The sequence below is a fragment of the Saimiri boliviensis genome, chromosome 3 (genome assembly GCF_048565385.1).
Source record: "Saimiri boliviensis isolate mSaiBol1 chromosome 3, mSaiBol1.pri, whole genome shotgun sequence".
Classification (NCBI taxonomy): Eukaryota; Metazoa; Chordata; class Mammalia; order Primates; family Cebidae; genus Saimiri; species Saimiri boliviensis.
In genome coordinates this window covers 67,221,377-67,239,539 of record NC_133451.1, presented here as the reverse complement: position 1 = coordinate 67,239,539, position 18,163 = coordinate 67,221,377, and the positions used below count along the sequence as shown (strand labels likewise).

The 18,163-nt window shown below is 35.6% G+C and overlaps 1 protein-coding gene across 1 annotated transcript; it reads right to left on the bottom strand.

Annotated features, from left to right (window-relative positions):
• Window positions 1-5,559: 5,559 nt before the first annotated feature.
• Window positions 5,560-8,707, bottom strand: CXCL8 (C-X-C motif chemokine ligand 8). Its single transcript, XM_010342595.3, has 4 exons — window positions 8,545-8,707; window positions 7,584-7,719; window positions 7,227-7,310; window positions 5,560-6,816 (listed from the first exon to the last, which is right to left on the bottom strand). The coding sequence occupies exons 1-4, from the start codon at window positions 8,606-8,608 to the stop codon at window positions 6,795-6,797; spliced, it is 306 nt and encodes a 101-aa protein (XP_010340897.1). The 5' UTR covers window positions 8,609-8,707; the 3' UTR covers window positions 5,560-6,794.
• Between the last annotated feature and the right edge of the window lie 9,456 nt (window positions 8,708-18,163).

Below are 18,163 nucleotides of genomic sequence, written 5' to 3'. Positions count from 1 at the left end.
TAATGGAAGTATTCTAGCCTATGTGTTTCTTGCAGTCTTTAGAAGTCTCACTAATACCAGAGTTTCACATAGATTTATTGGCTTTGAAGCAATTAAATAAGCCACCTAGTCTAACTCTTTTCATCAAGGCCGACAGCTATAATTTCCTCTAAAGACTACTGAGGAGACCCCAATGCTTTAATAAGAGTATGTCTCACCTTGTTCTTCTTTTAAGATGTCTCAGATATTCTTGAACCTTTCACTTCAAGACAAATTTTAAAATTGTCTTGACAAGTTACACACACAGATTTTGGAAATTGTGTTAGAATTGCGTTGCATCTGTAAATTAATTGGGGAAGAAGTGACATCTGTTTTACAAGATTTATTTTCAATCCATACGACATGTTATATTTACTTTATTTTTAGGTCTCCTTTGATGTCTTTTTTTTAACTTTTATTTTAGGTTTGGGGGTACATGTGTGGGTTTGTTACACAGGTGAACTCCTGTCACAGGGGTTTGATATACAGATCATTTCATCACCTAGGTATTAAGCCAAGTACCTAATAATTACCTTTTCTGCTCCTCTCCCTCCTCCCACCTTCCACCCTCAAGTAGACCCTGGTGTCTGTTGTTCCCTTCTTTGTGTTCATGAGTTCTCACAATTAGCTTACACTTATAAGTATAAGAACTTGCAGTATCTGGGTTTCTGTTTCTTGATTAATTTGCTAAGGATAATAGCCTCCAGCTCCATCCACATTCCTGCAAAAGAAATAATCTTGTTCTTTTTAATGAATGTACCATATTTTATGGTGTATATGTACCATATTTTCTTTATCCAATCTATCATTGATGGGCATTTAGTTTTATTCCATGTCTTTGCTATTGCAAATAGTGCTGCAATAAATATTCATGTGCATGTGTCTTTATGGTAGAATGATTTATATTACACTGGGTATATATGCAGTAATGGGATTTCTGGGTCAAATGGTTGTGCTGCTTTTAGCTCTTCAAGGAATCGTCATACTGTCTTTCACAATGATTGAACTTTACAGTCTCACCAACAGTATATAAGCATTAGTTTTTTTCCACAACCTCATCAGCATCTGTTTTTTGATTTTTTAATAGTAGCCATTCTGATTGCTGTGAGATGGTATCTCACTGTGTTTGTGATTTGCATTTCTCTAATGATCAGTGGTGTTGATCTTCTTTTCATATAATTGTTGGACACAAGCATGTCTTCATTTGAAAAGTATCTGTTCATGTCTTTTGCTCATTTTTTAATGGAGTTGTCTTTTTCTTGCAAATTTGTTTAAGTTCCTTTTAGATGCTGAATATTAGACCTTTGTCAAATGCATCATTTGCAAATATTTTCTCTCATCCTGTAGGTTGTCTACTCTGTTGATAGTTTCTCCTGCTGCTCAGAAGCTCTAAGGTTTATTTATATCCCATTTGTCAATTTTTGCTTTTGTTGATACTGCTTTTGGTATCTTTGTCATGAAATCTTTGCCCATTTCTATGTCCGGGTTGGTATTGCCTAGGTTGTCCTCCAAGGTTTCTGTAGGATAATCTCCAATCTTGAGGGGTTTAATAAAGTATCATAATTTTCTTCACAAACTTTTTGTTAGATTTATTTTCTGTTGATTTAAGTAACGATGCTAATTTACATCATATGCTTTAAGCTGCCTTTTCTAATTGTTCATGGTGTACAGAGAAGCAATTGGTTTTTATAAATTATTTTCATACCCAGTAAAATTTTTCAAAGTTAATCAATTGTCTTTATATATTCTTTTGAGATCTACTTTTACAATCATATAACCTACAAATTATTTTTCTTTCATTTTTTCTTTCCCAGTTGTTACTTTTTAACATATTTGTTTCTATCTCCCTGCATTGCCCAGAACTTTCGAAAAAGAAATGGATGGAAGTGGTGATAATGGAAACCTGTTTTGTTTCAATTGTAAATATTATCATTTTAAAATTAACCCTTAAATATTGAGTATGTCATGATTTTTGCTGCTTTGTTGTAACTTTTTTTTTTTTTTTTTTTTTTTTTTTTGAGACTGCTTTTGTTGCAATCTTGCCTCACTGCAACCTTCACCTTCTGGATTCAAGTGATTCTCATTCCTAGAGGTTTTTTTCCTTTAACATGATTGGCTATTAAGCCATGTCTCAGGTTGTTTCTTAACTCACCGAAATGAGCAAGATTTTTTTGCTTTACTATCTTAATATAGTGAATTTCATTGATCAATCTTCAGTTATTTAAATTGCTTTACATTTCTTTGTTGCGATGCATTAAAATTTTTAAACGTTTTTATCTTGTTAATACTGTGTTCCTTAAAAAATTTTATAATGTGTTTTTGTAAATAAATTGTGATAAAATTGTGTGGCTTATTTTTTTAGTAGAAATATTTTAAAATATTGATTGATATGCCCTTGATTGTTAATAACTTGTATCGATTTTTTCAATTCTTGAGTTAAATTTAGAAATATGCTATTATAAAATATGTTCATTAATCTTTTTTCAAATTTAGTTTAATCTTAGTTTCTTTTATTTTCAATTTAATTTTATCAATTTTATTAATCTTTTAAAAACAACCAACTTGTGTAAATCCTGTTGATTTATTAATGATTGATCATTTCTTACTTTTCTAACTTCATTATTCTACTACCCTTATTCTTTTTTTCTTTTATAAATAAGTATAAAATACTAGCCATATTAAATTAATTTCATGAAACTTTTTATGTTTTCTATTGCTGCTAAAGAGAGTTACCATAAACTTTGTGGCATAAAACACCAACAATGTATTATAAATCTTAGCATTCTGAAGGTCAGAAGTTCTCAATTCAAAGTATAGATATGCTGTGTTCTTTCTGGAGCCTCTAGGAGAGAATCCATTTCCTTGCCTTTCCAGCTTCTGAAGACACCTGTATTCTTTGGCTCCTGGGCTTTTCCTTGTAATATTTCTTTTCTCTCGTGTCTCTTCTCTGCATCTGACCATCCCGACTCCCTCTTATAAAGAACCTTATGATTACATCAATTACATCAGGCCCACACAGATACCACTGGATAATCCCCAATCTTGAAATCTTTAACATATCACACCAGCAAAGTCTCTGGCTGTGTAAGGTAACATATTCAAAGGTTTCAGGGATTAGAGCATGAACATATCTTGGAATGTTATGAACTCTATCTACTGCATACATGTTTTGATAAGCAATATTCATATAATTGCATTCTAAAAAGTTTTGAATTTTCATTCAGATTTTCTTTAGACAATTTATTTAGAGGTGTTTATTGTTTTCCATAACACATGGGCTTTTTACTACTTATATTTTTGTGGTTAAATTCTAAATTAATTGAAAATATTTGGATGATGTGGCCTATCTAACTTCAATTCTTTGAAATTTGCTGAGACTTGTTTTATGCCTCAGAATGTGATTAAATTTCATAAATATTCTATGGAGAAAGTCTGCTTCATGGGTGTGTGACCTGCATACTTGTACAAGGCTCATGTTAAAAAGGGTTCCATGCGTTGATTATTGCTTTGCTATCACAACTATTACTACTGAATTTTTAACAATTTTTGAACATGAGTTCCTACATTTTTATTTTGCTTTATACTCTTCAAGTTATGGTGCCAGTCCTGTCAATGGGGAGTTACACAATAATATGTATCCTAAAGTTGTTATGCACTATGTATTATACGTATCTCTTAGGTCATGCTTGATAATGCATGGTTAAAATTTACTAAGCCCATGTTGCTTTCTGCCTGTTGGGCAATCAATTACTGAGAGTTTATTGTAAGTCTCCTATTGAGATGGTGTGTTTATATGTTGCTCCTTCCTTCTAGTTATAGGAATGTATACATTATATATTTTGAGATTTTTTTATTAAGTGCACAGATTGCAATTGACAAATATTCTGATAAATTGAACATAGGCCAGCAAAAATATCTCTCAAGAACAAACTTGGAATTGAGCTTTCTTTGGACAACCAATGAGAAAATTTGTCATGAGCAGACCGTCACTGAACTAAATCTAAGGATGTCTTTGTGGCAGAAAGAAACTGATATAAAAGGCCTGAGGCATAATACAAGAAAGAATAGAAAACAAATGAATTGGTAAATATGCAGGTAAATCTATATTCCTACATACAAGCAGACTTGTGAAGCTCTTAAAAAGAAGCGAACTTAAAATACCCAGCAACAATAGCATATGAGCTAGAAGGCGGATAAATGTGAAAGTTTTAAAATCCTTGTTTCTTGAGTAGGAATGTAAAGGTAAATGTCAGTAAATTGGATTTTTTGAAATGTGGATTGTTATTTTTCATCATTTTCAGAAAGATTTTGGCCATTGTCATTTCAAATGTTGTCTCTGGCCCCTTCCTTTCTCTTCTGTTTGTGACGATCCAATTAGACATCTATAAGAACTTACACTGGTATCCTCCATGCCTTTTGTCTTCTTTTTCCAAATTACTACTCTTTATCTCTCTTAAAATAATTCCAGATAAAGTTCCTTGGTTCTATTTTCTAGTTTTCTAATTTTATTTTCAACTGTGTCTAATTTGTTATCAAATTTATCCACTGAATGTTTTAGTTAATTATGTTTTTACTTCTCAGGGTATTGTTTGATTTGTTTGCAAATATGTTTTTTTTATTGCATTTTAGGTTTTGGGGTACATGTGAAGAACATGTAAGATTGTTGCGTAGGTACACATATGGCAGTGTGGTTTTCTGCATTCCGTCTCCTCACCTGTATCTGTCATTTCTCCCCGTGCTATCTCTTCCCACCTCCCCACGCCCCCATCCCTCCCCCATTTCCCCCCAATGGACCCCAGTGTGTAGTGCTCCCCTCCCTGTGTCCATGTGTTCTCATTGTTCAACACCCGCCTATGAGAGAGAACATGCGGTGTTTGACTTTCTGCTCTTGTGTCAGTTTGCTGAGAATAATGGTTTCCAGGTTCATCCATGTCCCTACAAAGGACGTGAACTCATCGTTTTTGATGGCTGCGTAATATTCCATGGTGTATATGTACCACATTTTCCCTATCCATTCTATCATTGTTGGGCATTTGGGTTGGTTCCAGGTCTTTGCTATTGTAAACAGTGCTGCAATGAACATTCGTGTGCACATGTCCTTATAGTATGTTTAGTCTTTAACCACGTTTTAAACTTCTTTGCCTCACCGGTGTCAGTTTCACTGCTAAGTTACTCATAAATGACTTAGAATATATGCTCTCTGTCCTCTTATAGATCCAGCTATGCTAAAGTGTATAGCCATGCAAACTGGTTAATCGAAATCTGAAGACAGACTTATTAGCAAAGTAGTACACAGTGGGGAGTTGAAAACATTTCTAACATTCTATGGAGGACACTACTGTTTATAATACATTTCTGGAAAGGAGTTCCATTTTCCTAAAAATAAAAGTTTGTAATTTTCCACACAGTAAACAAAATACTAAGGAGAAACATTTAAGTTTTCTAAATCAAAGAGTAATTTTAAATATAAACAAAGAGATTCCCAATAAGCTAAAAGAAAAAAAAAAAAAAGACAAACACTCGATTACTTTGACAACAAAGTACGTTATAAACACTTTATTTTTACATTTATATTTCCATACAGTCAGAAACAGTAGGAAAAAATTGGGGGAACAGATAAAAGCACCTTAAAGTTAAAAATATAAAGCTGGTATTAAAAATACAATCATTTAAATAATATAAGAATCTATTTGCACATAATAAATAAGTTTCAACAAGCATGAAATTACAAATATTGACTGTGGAGTTTTGGCTGTTTTAATACAGTTCTAACTCATTATTCCATAATTCAGCAAAGCACTGCATAACACAGCTGGACCAGAAGTATCATCAAACTAGGATTGTTAGTTCAATTACAGTTTCAGATAAACAATAACATACCTATACTGAAAAATTATTTGTTGTTTATCTGAAATGAAAATTTAACTGGGTATCCAATTGTTCATTCGTTTGTTTAATCTGAAAACCCTGATCAAAAGTTCCCTAATAGAACATCATTTAGTATCTAAAATAAAATTAATGTACTATAACATCATTATAACTATTCAATGATTCTTCATTTTCTATTTTTCCAAATTCTTGCACAAATATTTGATGCTTAAATAAATACATAAATAATAAATAGGTAAATAAGTTACACTTGAAAATAATTTATATTATCATGAAAAACTTTAAAGTGCTTCCACACGTCCTCACAACATCCCTGTGAGGTAAGATAGTGGCTAACACTTTTTCCACTTAGAATAAAGGAGAAACCAAGGCACAATGGAACAAGGACTTGTGGATCCTGGCTATCAGACTAGGGTTGCCAGATTTAACAGAAAAAAATATTTAGGATTTCCAGCTAAATTTGACATTATAGCAAAATTAATTGTCCCATCATTTTCACATGATGCTTGAAACATCACATTCTAGCAAATCCATTCAATTTCTGAAATTAAAGTTCAGATATTCTCTTAGCTCTTGACCTCAATTTTCTTGATTGTATATTCTATACAATGTCTAGGAAAACCCTTATATCTAAAAAGTATTTGTTGTTTGCTGTAGATTCAAACATATAATATTTTACATATAAGTATGTTCTGGATATTCCATGGTACAATGATAAACTATTCATTGTTTTACTGAAATTCAAATTTAACCAGGCATCTTGTATTTTATCTGGCAATCCTACAGCAGGCTCACACAGTACATGAAGTGTTGAAGTAGATTCGCTTGAAGTTTCACTGACATCTTAACTGAGGAATTCTTGGATACCATGAAGAATGAATTGTTTTTTATGGCGTTTGATTCTCAACCCTAAAATAAAATTAAATAAAAAAATTTAAAGATGAAGTATGTTTAATAAGAAGGAAAGTAGTATCCATGAAAACTCAACGTAGTCTTTGACGTCCATGTGTTAGAAATGCTCTGTATTCTCAACTATAAATAGAGAGAGTAGAGAAGTTATCATCTAAAACAGGACACTGCTGAGAGTGACAAGGAACTTTACTAAGAATATAGGTCACAAGTATAAACGCAGAATTTCCTGGGCAAATTATGTATGGTCTTTCCGGTCATGACTACAGCAGACTACTGATGCAATTCTTTTAACCAAAAAGGCAGATACCTAACAAAGATTTTTAGCAGCAGAAAGAAGTTTGTAGGCTGACTTTGATTATATGTCTCAGGATAAATGAAGAATTTAAATTTAAAAATATATAACATACCTCTTCAAAAATATCTGCACAAGTTTCTGCACCCACTCTTCCTTGGGGTCCAGACAAATCTTTCTTCCGTCAACAAGCCTTACACTGAAATAAGAGAGAAATGATTAAGATTAATATTTAGTTTTCCCATTCAAATCATGATTTCTTAAGTCAGGTATAAAGTCTTAAGTCCAAAATAATATTTACAGTAGATATGGAAGGTACCATATTTAAATGTCATGTAGACAAATACTTTTATCTTGTTTTGTTTTGTTCACTACTGTAATCCTAATACCTAAAACTTTCCTAAATATTTCCACCTTCCTTAATTATAGGTTTGCTAAAACAAAATATCTAATCACTTTTTAAGGTACTTACATGATTTCTGTATTGGCGCAGTGTGGTCCACTATCAATCGCTCTCAGTTCTTTGATAAATTTGGGGGAGAAACGTGTGGAGTATGTCTTTATGCACTGACATCTCAGTTCTTTACCACTCCTTGGCATAAGTTCACCTGTTGGGGTAAAAAGTGGTTAAGGATTGATTTTATCAACAGGTGCAGCTCTGCCAGCTATTTCCTCTTTAATTCTAATACGACAATTTGGAGAGTGTGGTAAGCCTCATATTTCTAGTAAACTCATTCCTGACATTAAAAGCCAGATATTCTCCTAGCCCTTGACCTTAATTTTGTTCTTTGTTTTAAAAAAGTCATAACTGACAACACTGAATGACTTTCTATGTAAAGAGTTAAAGTTCTCTTTGTACAATATCAACATCCTCACGGTATTTTTATCCAGTCAATATCACATAATCTACTGTGGTAGCACAGTGTTATAGTAGGCAAACTAAGATTCTTCAACATAGAAATTGCCTTCAGAAAGAATTAATAGAAATATATAAATAAGTTGTACAGACCTGGCCTATAATCAGGGTGTCTTTAAACTGAACAGGAATTAACGACAAGTCCAAAGCTTGTCAATAAAATACTACATGGAGTAGAATTGTCTGAGTTACCTTGTGCAATATTAATAGATAATGTACTTAACTGTGGCTCTTGATAGGATACATCATAAATTACGGATTTATTTTAAATATATGCATGCTACATGGTATAAATTATAAAAGCAAAATATCTACATTGATCAAACTTTATACTTTCCTAAGTGTTGTACAGACATAATCTTTACAAATCTTCAATCTAACATTAATTGACTGCTAAGATTATCTTCTGTTTTTGAATAAAAAGGATGTTTTTTATCAAAGCATTAAGAATAGCTTTGCTATCTGAGGATCACATTTAGACACAGTAAAACTCTGTAGGTCAGAAAGATGTTCTTACCTTCACACAGAGCTGCAGAAAGCAGGAAGGCTGCCAAGAGAGCCAGAACCAGCTTGGAAGTCATGTTTACACACAGTGAGATGGTTCCTTCCGGTGGTTTCTTGCTGCTCTTGTCCTAGTAGCTTGTGTCCTCTGCTGTCTCTGAAGGTTTGTGCCTCATGAAGTGTTCCAGTGGCTTTTTATATCATCACAGCACTAGAGAACTTATGCACCCTCATCTTTTCATTATGTCAGAGGAAATTCCCCAATTTGCAACTGATGGCCCGTCCCCTTCAGGGCAAACCTGAGTCATCACACTTCCTATTTATTCCTTAATATTCAGTATGATGAAAGTTTTCTTTGATCTTTAAAACAATTTAATGTGCATGTTTTTAAATACTTAAACTCCACAATTTCATTAATTGTTATCAATTGTATCCTTTTTTATTTCTAGATCACTTTATCATAGTACTACATGACGGACATAGTACTAGAGTGGCAGTTGTTAGAACATGGTCACTGTTGATTCTCTTTTAATGGTATAATTAAGCTAGTCAATCATTTTATTGGGGAGATAATTTTTAATAAATCATTTTTGAAGCATTTTAGAAAGTTTCTAGGAACTGTTACTGCTCTTAGGGGGCATACCACAACTTTTCAACAGATTTAGTTTTCTAATGTATATTAACAGAATGAAAGGACACACCTGCTTCACAAAGAAATCAGCTCCATGAACATTTATGAAATAACTTTCTGCGTAATGTGAGGAATCTAGAAACAGATAAGACTAAGTACTTGTTCTTAAAGAGTTTGGTCTATCAGAAGAAGAGAACAATGTAAGGACCGACTACATTGCAGAATAGACAAGTGGTACTAAAATATTCATTCCAGTGGGAGCATAAGAGCAGAATCTTCCAAAGGCATTTGGAGCCAGGCATTGAGGGAATGGGAGGGATTCAACAGAGGAAGATGAAAGGGAACAGCACATTCCGGGTAGGAACACTATGCAAGGACACCCAAGTGGTAAAGTTAAGGTATGTTTATGCTCCAGGAAGTGGTGCACTGGAGCTGCTTATCTGGGGTAAGAGGGAGGTGTTATCTGATGGAAAGGTGCATGCTTAGTGGAAAGAGAATCTGGGTTCAAACTCTGGTTCAGCCACCCTTGCTTCATGCTCTTTATCCAAGGACACCAAGACTAACCTCTGAGGACCCATGATCACTAGCAAGAGGGATGGAGTTAAAAATTTCAATGAGTCATAAAAAGGTGGCTTTATGCCTTAGCGTCCTGAAGAAAAGTCCTTTCAAGAAAGATTTCGGATTCCATAGATAGAGAGCACCAAGGAACAGTCCTTATGACAGTAAAGGTCTGTTCTCACCTGAGCAAGTACACAATTTACAAATAATCCAGCTTAGTGTAACAGTTCTTCATTTTCAGAAAGTACGACAGAGCAGTGAATTTGCCCCCACTGCGAACACACTGTAGAAGGGGAATGCATTTTCAAATGCTTTCCAAAAAGATTTGTCTGTTTCTGCACAATCGTGTTTCTTTTGTTATCTTTCTTCAACCAATCTAAGGCTTAAGGATAATGTAGTGCCTGGGTTACATTAAATTCTATAACAAAGTAAATGTTTAGTCTATATAATGTAGCTCCTACTGTTTTTAACTCTGGTATTTCAGAAGCTTGATTATTCATTTAATAGGTATTGTTTATCGCTAATGTCACTTACTGAAGGAGATGTGAGTGCTATGTAAATAGATATAGTATCTGACTTACAGGATTTTGTTGTCTAGTACAGAATATGGACAATTAGTTACACAAGCAAGTAAAATACAGCAATGAGTGTTATAATACAGGTTATAATACAGTGTTATAATACAGGAACTTCTGAAATCAAACAAACATGACCTTTGAGGCAGTTTTGATGGATAAAGCTTTTCTGAAGAAGCAACTTCAAAAGTGTTAACTATATTGGTAATGAGAAGAAGAAAGACCAATGGGACTGCTTTGCTAGTACAGGACAGGAGGTACGGGACAATGAAATGTAGGAGAACGTGGTCCATTTGGGTTCCTCAAATTATTTAGCATATGGAACACAGTGCATGGAGTGACAAAAGAAAAACCTTGGGCCAGATATGTCAAAAAAAGGTCCCATATCTTAAAGAAAGTTCCAAGTTTCTTTGCTTCAGTGATATTGGCATGTTTAGCAAAGACACATTCTCCTATGGACCCAACCTGGTGTGACTGATTCAGTTCACTATCATTAAGACCCAATCATACAGCATCACTACGACATTCAGAGTTCTGAGGATGTGCAAATATTTCTTTACTTTTCCCAAAGGGTTACCTTTGTATTTGTGGTGAGCCCCACTTTCACAGGCACTTTGTTTTCCTCCTTATTTTCATGTCACTCTATCTCCCTCCAATTCTCTTCTCATGAGCCCAACTTTATCCTGATGTCATCCTTAAAGGCCGGGCCAATGAGTTCTACTTAACCTTGATGTTCACATTTTTTTAAAGAATGGAGCCTTTCCAAGGCAAAAAGACCTCTTTTGCAAATGTTGTCTATCTCTCGCAATGTAATCTTCAGTGCATTATGTTCTGCGACCCTCTCCATCAGAAGTGGAGATGGACAAAGAGGAGGTAACTGCAGGAGCATTGATCCTACCTTGTCTCACTTTTGTAGACATAGTCATTTGAGTCCTTGCATAATGAGTAGAAGGACTAAATGGGCTAAGGTAGAAAAAAAAAAGCAGGACTAATTATCCTCTTTAAAGATATTCTGCTTTAAAATAGAGCAAAGTGAGGAACACAGTTTAACTAAAGTGCCAAGCTACACATAAATACAAACGTTTTGTCACCCTTTAGGAATAAGTGCAGAGGGAGTTCATGAGACTTAACTGTTTGTTTACGTTCCAATCAGTTTCTCAGCTGTAAAAATTATTTGACAAGCAGAAAATAATACCCAGGGATCCTCATTAGACATTTACCAAGTCTATCACTCAAGAAAGGGAAGAGCTCAAGAAAACAAAGACAAAGATGGCATGTACTTTTTCCACACTGATATATAACTCTTCTTCCACTAAACTCCATGAAACTGGGTGTCTCTTGGCTATGCTAAGTCATCTAAGTCCCCTCCCACCCAAGCCATAGGAATTTTAGAATTAGGGCTTTTTTTGTAACCCTGAAAAAAGTTGTATGCACATAAAGAAGCAGAATGTGGTGGGGAAGACAGGAGCTTTGAAGTGAAGTGAACTTGGGTTTGAATCTTGTGCCGTGGTTATTATTGAAGAGATCTTGGGCAAGCTGATTCTATGCCCGTGGTTCAACTGCTGCTGCTAAAATCTGAGACTCTTTCAGAGCTGCCTTTCTCAGTCAGGAGCAATCTCAGCTCTCACCTGGATTTTTTCCCTGCTTTGAAGAAATTGGTCCCAGCTCAGAAATCCTCTAGGTTAAAGGGATCATAGACAGAAGGCTCAACATATATCAGTGAGTTTGATTTATGATGTTGTTAATGCTAAAAGTCATAAACATAAACATATTTGTCTACTAAAATTTTAGTCAATAAAAGTCAGAGTTAGTGGGAAGATTTAAAACATGTTCTTAGCTCTGTACTTTGTTTATGTGATAACTTGATCTTCTCTAGTACCTAGAGACCATTTCAGTTCCATCTCCAAATTAAAATGCGTCCAGTTAACAGTTTGTAACAATACTGACCACATTTGGTTTATGTTGCTTAAAGTGTCCTACCTTTTAAAGAAAAATCTTGGCAATTAGAGTAGCAAACAGCTGAACACATTGGATTTGAGCAACATCAAGTCATAATAACTTAAATTTAAGAGTATGTATGAATGTTGGAATAAGCCAAACCTGCCTTCAAGTCTTACCCTTCCACTTATTATTATTAGCCAAACAATCTTAGGCAGTTCTTCAATCTGATTGTGTCTCAATTACCTTGTCTGCAAAATGAGAAGAACACAGTTCAAAAGGATCACTGTGAGAATTAAATGAGGACACATACTAAAAACGCCCAGAATGGCACCTGGAACATTGGAGGCACTCAATAAATGTCTGTATTTTTTTCCTCTAGATTGTCAATTAAGTCACCCTTATATTTTTCTGGAGTTAGAGCACCACATTTCTTTTTAAAAGCTTACCACTCAAAAAGTAAATTTGTATTAACACAACAGATCTCTTAAAGCTTATGTCCAGATGTTTTATTTTCTTCCATTATAGAAGCTTGCTTTTCAAATGCCTAATAATTTAATTCACATTAGCATGTTAAAAATGGGACTATAACCATTAATATGAATGCCATTTCTAATACTATCAAAGTCAGTGGAGTTTAGGCTAGGGGGAAGACACCAGTTGTGTTATCAGGCATTTTCTAAGGACTTGGAAAATCTAAGATCAGCCAATCTTCGACATAAAAAAAAAATCAAATGTAAATATTGACTTGTAGTCATTTCTTTTCTTTGTTATATTTATTAAAAAAAAAAAAAAAAAAAAGGCTGGCTGTGGTGGCTTACGCCTGTAATCCCAGCACTTTGGGAGGCCAAGTCAGGTGGAGCACTTCAGTCCAGGATTTCAAGACCCGCCTGAGCAACATGACAAAACTCTGTCTCTACAAAAAAAAAAATACAAAAATTAGCCAGGCATAGGGGTGCGAGCCTGTAGTCCCAGCTACTCAGGATGCTGAGGTGGGAAGATCACTGGAGACTGGGAGGTCGAGGCTGCAGGGAGTCATTATACACCACTGTACTCCAGGCTGGATGACAGAGATCCTGTCTCAAAAAAAAGTAAAACAAAATTATGTATAGACTGAATTTATTAATTAGATTTATTCCCAAAACATATAGGCATTATTTACCCCACTGTTCATAACAAAAGGTATCTTTGCCATGACAATAATCATATATTACATGTTACTAGGATTTCTTTCATAAAAAGATAGGAAATGAAATCACTTGCCAAAAGGGAAGTTGGTATGTTAGAAATGACTGAATTGATGCATGCATTTAATTATGTCTTGTGGTAAACAAGACCCACATCAAGCAATAAGTCAAATGACTAAGGGGTAAAAAAGTTTTGATGCTGATTCGAAGGTGGTACGATTCTGTAGTGACGTTTTTCTTATTTTCTCAAAAGTTTCTTTACTATTTTGATCTATTATTTTTATAAATGGATATGAAATTTTAAAGGTGAGTTGAAATTAGCAACTTGTAGAAAGTGGCTTAGGGAAAAAAAAATTACTATGCTGTAATTCCTGTATTTTGTTTCTTACAACTCTCACTCTTAAAACTTGAATTTTTAAAGTTCTTGTTTTACAATATGAGCTTCACCTTAACTACATCTTTTATCTTATTTTGGCCTTAAGGATCACTGAAGTATTTCAGACAAAGTTTAACCCAAATACACATTTCTCATTGATGGATTCCGTTGAAATGATGAGCTCTCTCTTAACCCATTTGTGTAACCAACCATTTATTGATATTTGTCTCACCCACTTGACTGGAAGTTCCCCAAAATCAGAGACTATGTCTGCCTTATTTACACAGTGTTCCAGCTTCCAGCTTCCAGCTTTCAGCTTAGTGGCTGAATGTAACAAGTGCTCTACAAATGCTTCTTAAATGAAAGCAGAAATTTCCCAGTTCTTACAACCTATTCAGACAAGAACAATGTCAACAAAAGAAAATGAAAATGTTTATCTTTGTTTTTGTTCCTCCTTGGGGACAATTATTTTATTTCCATGAACCGAGAAGAATATGGCATGGAAAACACAGCTTTAGTTAGTGCTTTAATTTAGCAGTGGTGGAGACATAAAGCAGTAAATCGTGCAGCCAAACAGCAGCTTCATTCTACTAGTGAATTAACCATCCGATCTCTTCCAGGCTCCTTGAAGGTGAGGGTAAGAAGTAATAGGGTAAGACACAGTAGCATAAAGGATCTAGAGCAGCATGTTGGAAGTCCTGACAATTGAAGTCCACCACTGGGGAAGGGCTCTGCTGCTTCCTTTTCCTATCACCTGCATTTCACAGACTGTGAAGAGTCCAGGGGCCCACACATTGTTTCTGGAGACCAGGGAGTGAATATAAATCGTGTTCCATAGGTGTGTCTGATTAACCTTAACTGTGCTAAGACCAAACAGTTTAACTTCCATTTTAAGTATTATCTCAGTGGGTTTTAACCTTTCTTATTTTAACCGTTTAAGTCTTTGAAAATATAATGAAAATTGCATACCTTCTGCTCAACTCCAAGGATGAATGCTGTGCATAAAGTTTCAGGGAGTTTACTGAACTTTCTTACAAACCCTTATGGGCTAAAATCAGTAACAGGTAAGTTGGAGATATTGCATTTGACAATAATGAGCTAACCTTGTGTATATCACCTTTAAGTCACGTCTACTGCAAGAGACATGGCATTTCCTAACTGGTCCTTGCTCTTTCTAGGTATGTCCAGGATAGAATGGAGAAGACATTTTTTGAAGTTTTCAAATGAGAAAGTGTAGATGGATAAGGAGCAGAATGAGGAGGAGGAGAATATTCATGGTGTATACAGTCACGATATGAGTGATCTTTCATATTCTTGTCATCTATAGATGTAAGACCCAAATCTGTCTGGAAAAAAATCAGAACTTAGTACTACTTTCAACTGAGGAAGCCTCCTTAGCAAATCTATGAAAAGCAGTGTCAATGGCAAAAGGTGGCTGAAATAAGTGTTACATTTTAGTTCTTCCATTATTCTCATTTCTCCCAAATAGATATATAATTCATGAAATTCTACATAATTATTTCATGTAAAAAGAAAACAAAATTAAAAAATAATTCAGATTGTGTATGGACTAGTCTCACAGGATTCCTCAACTTGATGGCAAAATAAGGACATAAAACTTCTTTATCTCTTTTAGTATAATCTGGTGCCCCAAAACTATCTGATTTCCAGATTTGAGTTGTTTTCATTTTTAGGTGGCTTATTCTCTCATCTACCATTTATCTCAAAACTCATCTAGAATATTTTTTGACTGTGTCACCTTACTTGTCTATATTAAATCCCTCCATGGGGTCCCTAAACCAGGAAGGAGGAAATCACCACTCACAGATGCCAGTGGAGTTTCGAAACAAAGGAAAAGCTGACTGCTCCAAACTTGCTGGATGAACTTTTCGTGTACTTCCTTTCCCCCAAGATTGGGAGATACACCTGGAAAACACAACTGACACCGTCTCCTACAAAGTTGGATATAGGAACAAAACGGTAAGGTTGGGTGGGGGAGGAGGTAGGAAAGAAAACACATGCCCTGCCAGGAAAACAGGACTATGAAAGCACATCATCAAGAAACCCAAAGAGAAATGAGGCAGGTACTAAAAATTCAGGGATAATGAGAAAAATTAAAATAGCACATTTCTTTTCTAGGTTCGACTTGCTTGGACTTTAGCAATGGGCATAGAAAGTTCTCACTCAAGAATAATTGTACTTACAGAATTTTATTCCGGAGCACTTCATGTTTTATTTTTGTAATATTCCACAACTACATTTTGGTATTATTTATTCCCATTTAAAAGATGAGAAAAAAAACTTAGATTAAGTATTTAATAACTTGCAGAAGGTCATTCAGCAAGTAGGAAACAGAGTTAGAATTAGAACCTAAGCAGAGAGTCCAGAATTCTGCGCTGCCTCAGGGAGTTTCTCTCATGTATCTGTGTCACAGACTTTCTTTTGAGCACATTTATCTTCTTTCTTCCCTCCTCTCCTGCTAGAGTGGACTTAGAAGGCTGGAGAAGAGATAATTGATTCAGTGAGGGGAGAGGTACATCACAACCCAGTAGAAGGATCAGTCTTCCTATCAAGGCCTCAGGTTTTTCATTTGTAAAATGATGGGATTTGCCTACATAGCTTTTCTCTTTTATTATCTTGTGAAGCTAAGGTATATGAAATGGAGAACTTCCTCTGTGAAACTTGCCCACTTTTGGCAGAAGAGGACACTTACCCAACCCTCACATTTAGCAAAACTGTAAGAGAATATGTACCTGTCTTTGAATGTGGCTAACTAAACATTGTCATTTGCAAAATTCTCATCAACCAAGAGGAGAAGGGCATGAGTTCAACGAAGTAAAAAGGGGCTGGAATTAGAGGTCATGGGGATGGTGTGCATTACCATCAGACTCCCATCCCCTGCCCCCACAAACAGAAGGAAATGATTCCTGAGCACTTCTCTTACCGACACCGTTTCCTCTTGCCTGATTTCCTCATGACTCTCAGACAGGTTGCAACTGTTTGACTCCTTGTTGTGAAACAAGCAATGTGGTTGGAGTTGGAAAAAAAAAAAAGAAAAAGAAAAAAAGTAAGAAGTAAATAAAACCCAACTAATTTACTCCTAAGCAAAAACATAAAATATAGTGAATATTGCTTGAAAATATATGTAGAGAGGCTTAACTTTCCTGTCACTCATCCATTTAACAGATATTTACAGACCACCTTCCATATTCCAAACACTTCTCTAGATGCTCAGGAAAAGCGAATAAACAACAAAAACAGAAATGCCTACCCTTAGGAAGTGCCTTAGGTGAATAAAGGTCATGGAAAATAAACATAAAACAGATGAGGGGATAAGGGGAGTTAGCTAGGTGAGGAGTGAGCAGATTGCAGCATTGAAGAGTCAGAGGAAGCCTCCTTGAGATGTTGATGCCAAGCTACAAAAGGAAGAATCCAGGAGTTGGCTTTGACTTTGTGGGCGGGCATTCCAGGCAAAGGGACAGTGAGAGTTAAGAGTCAGTTGGGAGCATGCCTGGTGTGTGTGAGGAACAGTGGAGGCCAGGTGGCAGGAGCAAGGAGAGTTGGCCAACGGGAAAGGAGGACAGAGCAAGTGGCCAACCAGACAGGCCTCGTGGGTCATCACAAGGATTCCAGCTTTCACACTGTGGGAAAGAACCATTGCCGTGTCTTCGGGAAATCAGTGACATGATCTGACTCTGACTGCTAGGGTGAAAAGGAGTACGGTGGGAGGAGGGGATGAAGAGCTGGATGACCAGTTAGAGGGCATGGTGGAAATCCAGGAGAGAGACCATCATTGTTTATATTTGACCAGCATGGTGACTAGTGATCAGATTCTGGACCATTTACGGTAGAGACAGCTCGAAATCCTAAAGGATCTGGCGTAAGATAGGAGAAAAAGAAGTCTCAGATGATGAAGACTTCAGGTGTGAGCAATTGGAAGGATGGAGCGTCTAAACTAAAGTTGCAGAATTGTTTGGATGTGGGCAACGCTTGCTTGACAGAGCTCTTCTGACTGCATCCTGAGTGGAGAGCCTCAGTTAGGCCCAAAGTTATGTGACGTAGTGGCTGAGGCTGGTAGTGGACATAATGACGAGGGAGGGAAGCAGGGAGAAGGGTGGGGGGCAGGGTAATATTTATTGTCTTCCAGTTTCTGTACTGGGTTCTTTATAGCAGTTAATCAATTTAATTCTCATCACAAATTTATTTGGTGCTGTTATCTCCATTTTTATGATTTAATAAACAGGCTCAGAAAGTTAAAATTATACACATGCAGCAAACTAGCAGCTAAGCCCAAACTTGAATTTAAATCAGCACCCAGGTCTCTGGCCCCAAACCTTGAGCTCTTTTCCCTCTTCAGAAAGAAGGCCAGG

Coding starts and splice junctions, on each gene's coding strand:
- CXCL8 (XM_010342595.3), bottom strand. CDS start 8,608: ATGACTTCCAAGCTGGTTCTGGCTCTCTTGGCAGCCTTCCTGCTTTCT. Junction 7,720..8,544: donor TTCTGCAGCTCTGTGTGAAG/GTAAGAACATCT, acceptor TTACCCCAACAG/GTGAACTTATGCCAAGGAGT. Junction 6,817..7,226: donor GTGCAGATATTTTTGAAGAG/GTATGTTATATA, acceptor ATTTTATTTTAG/GGTTGAGAATCAAACGCCAT.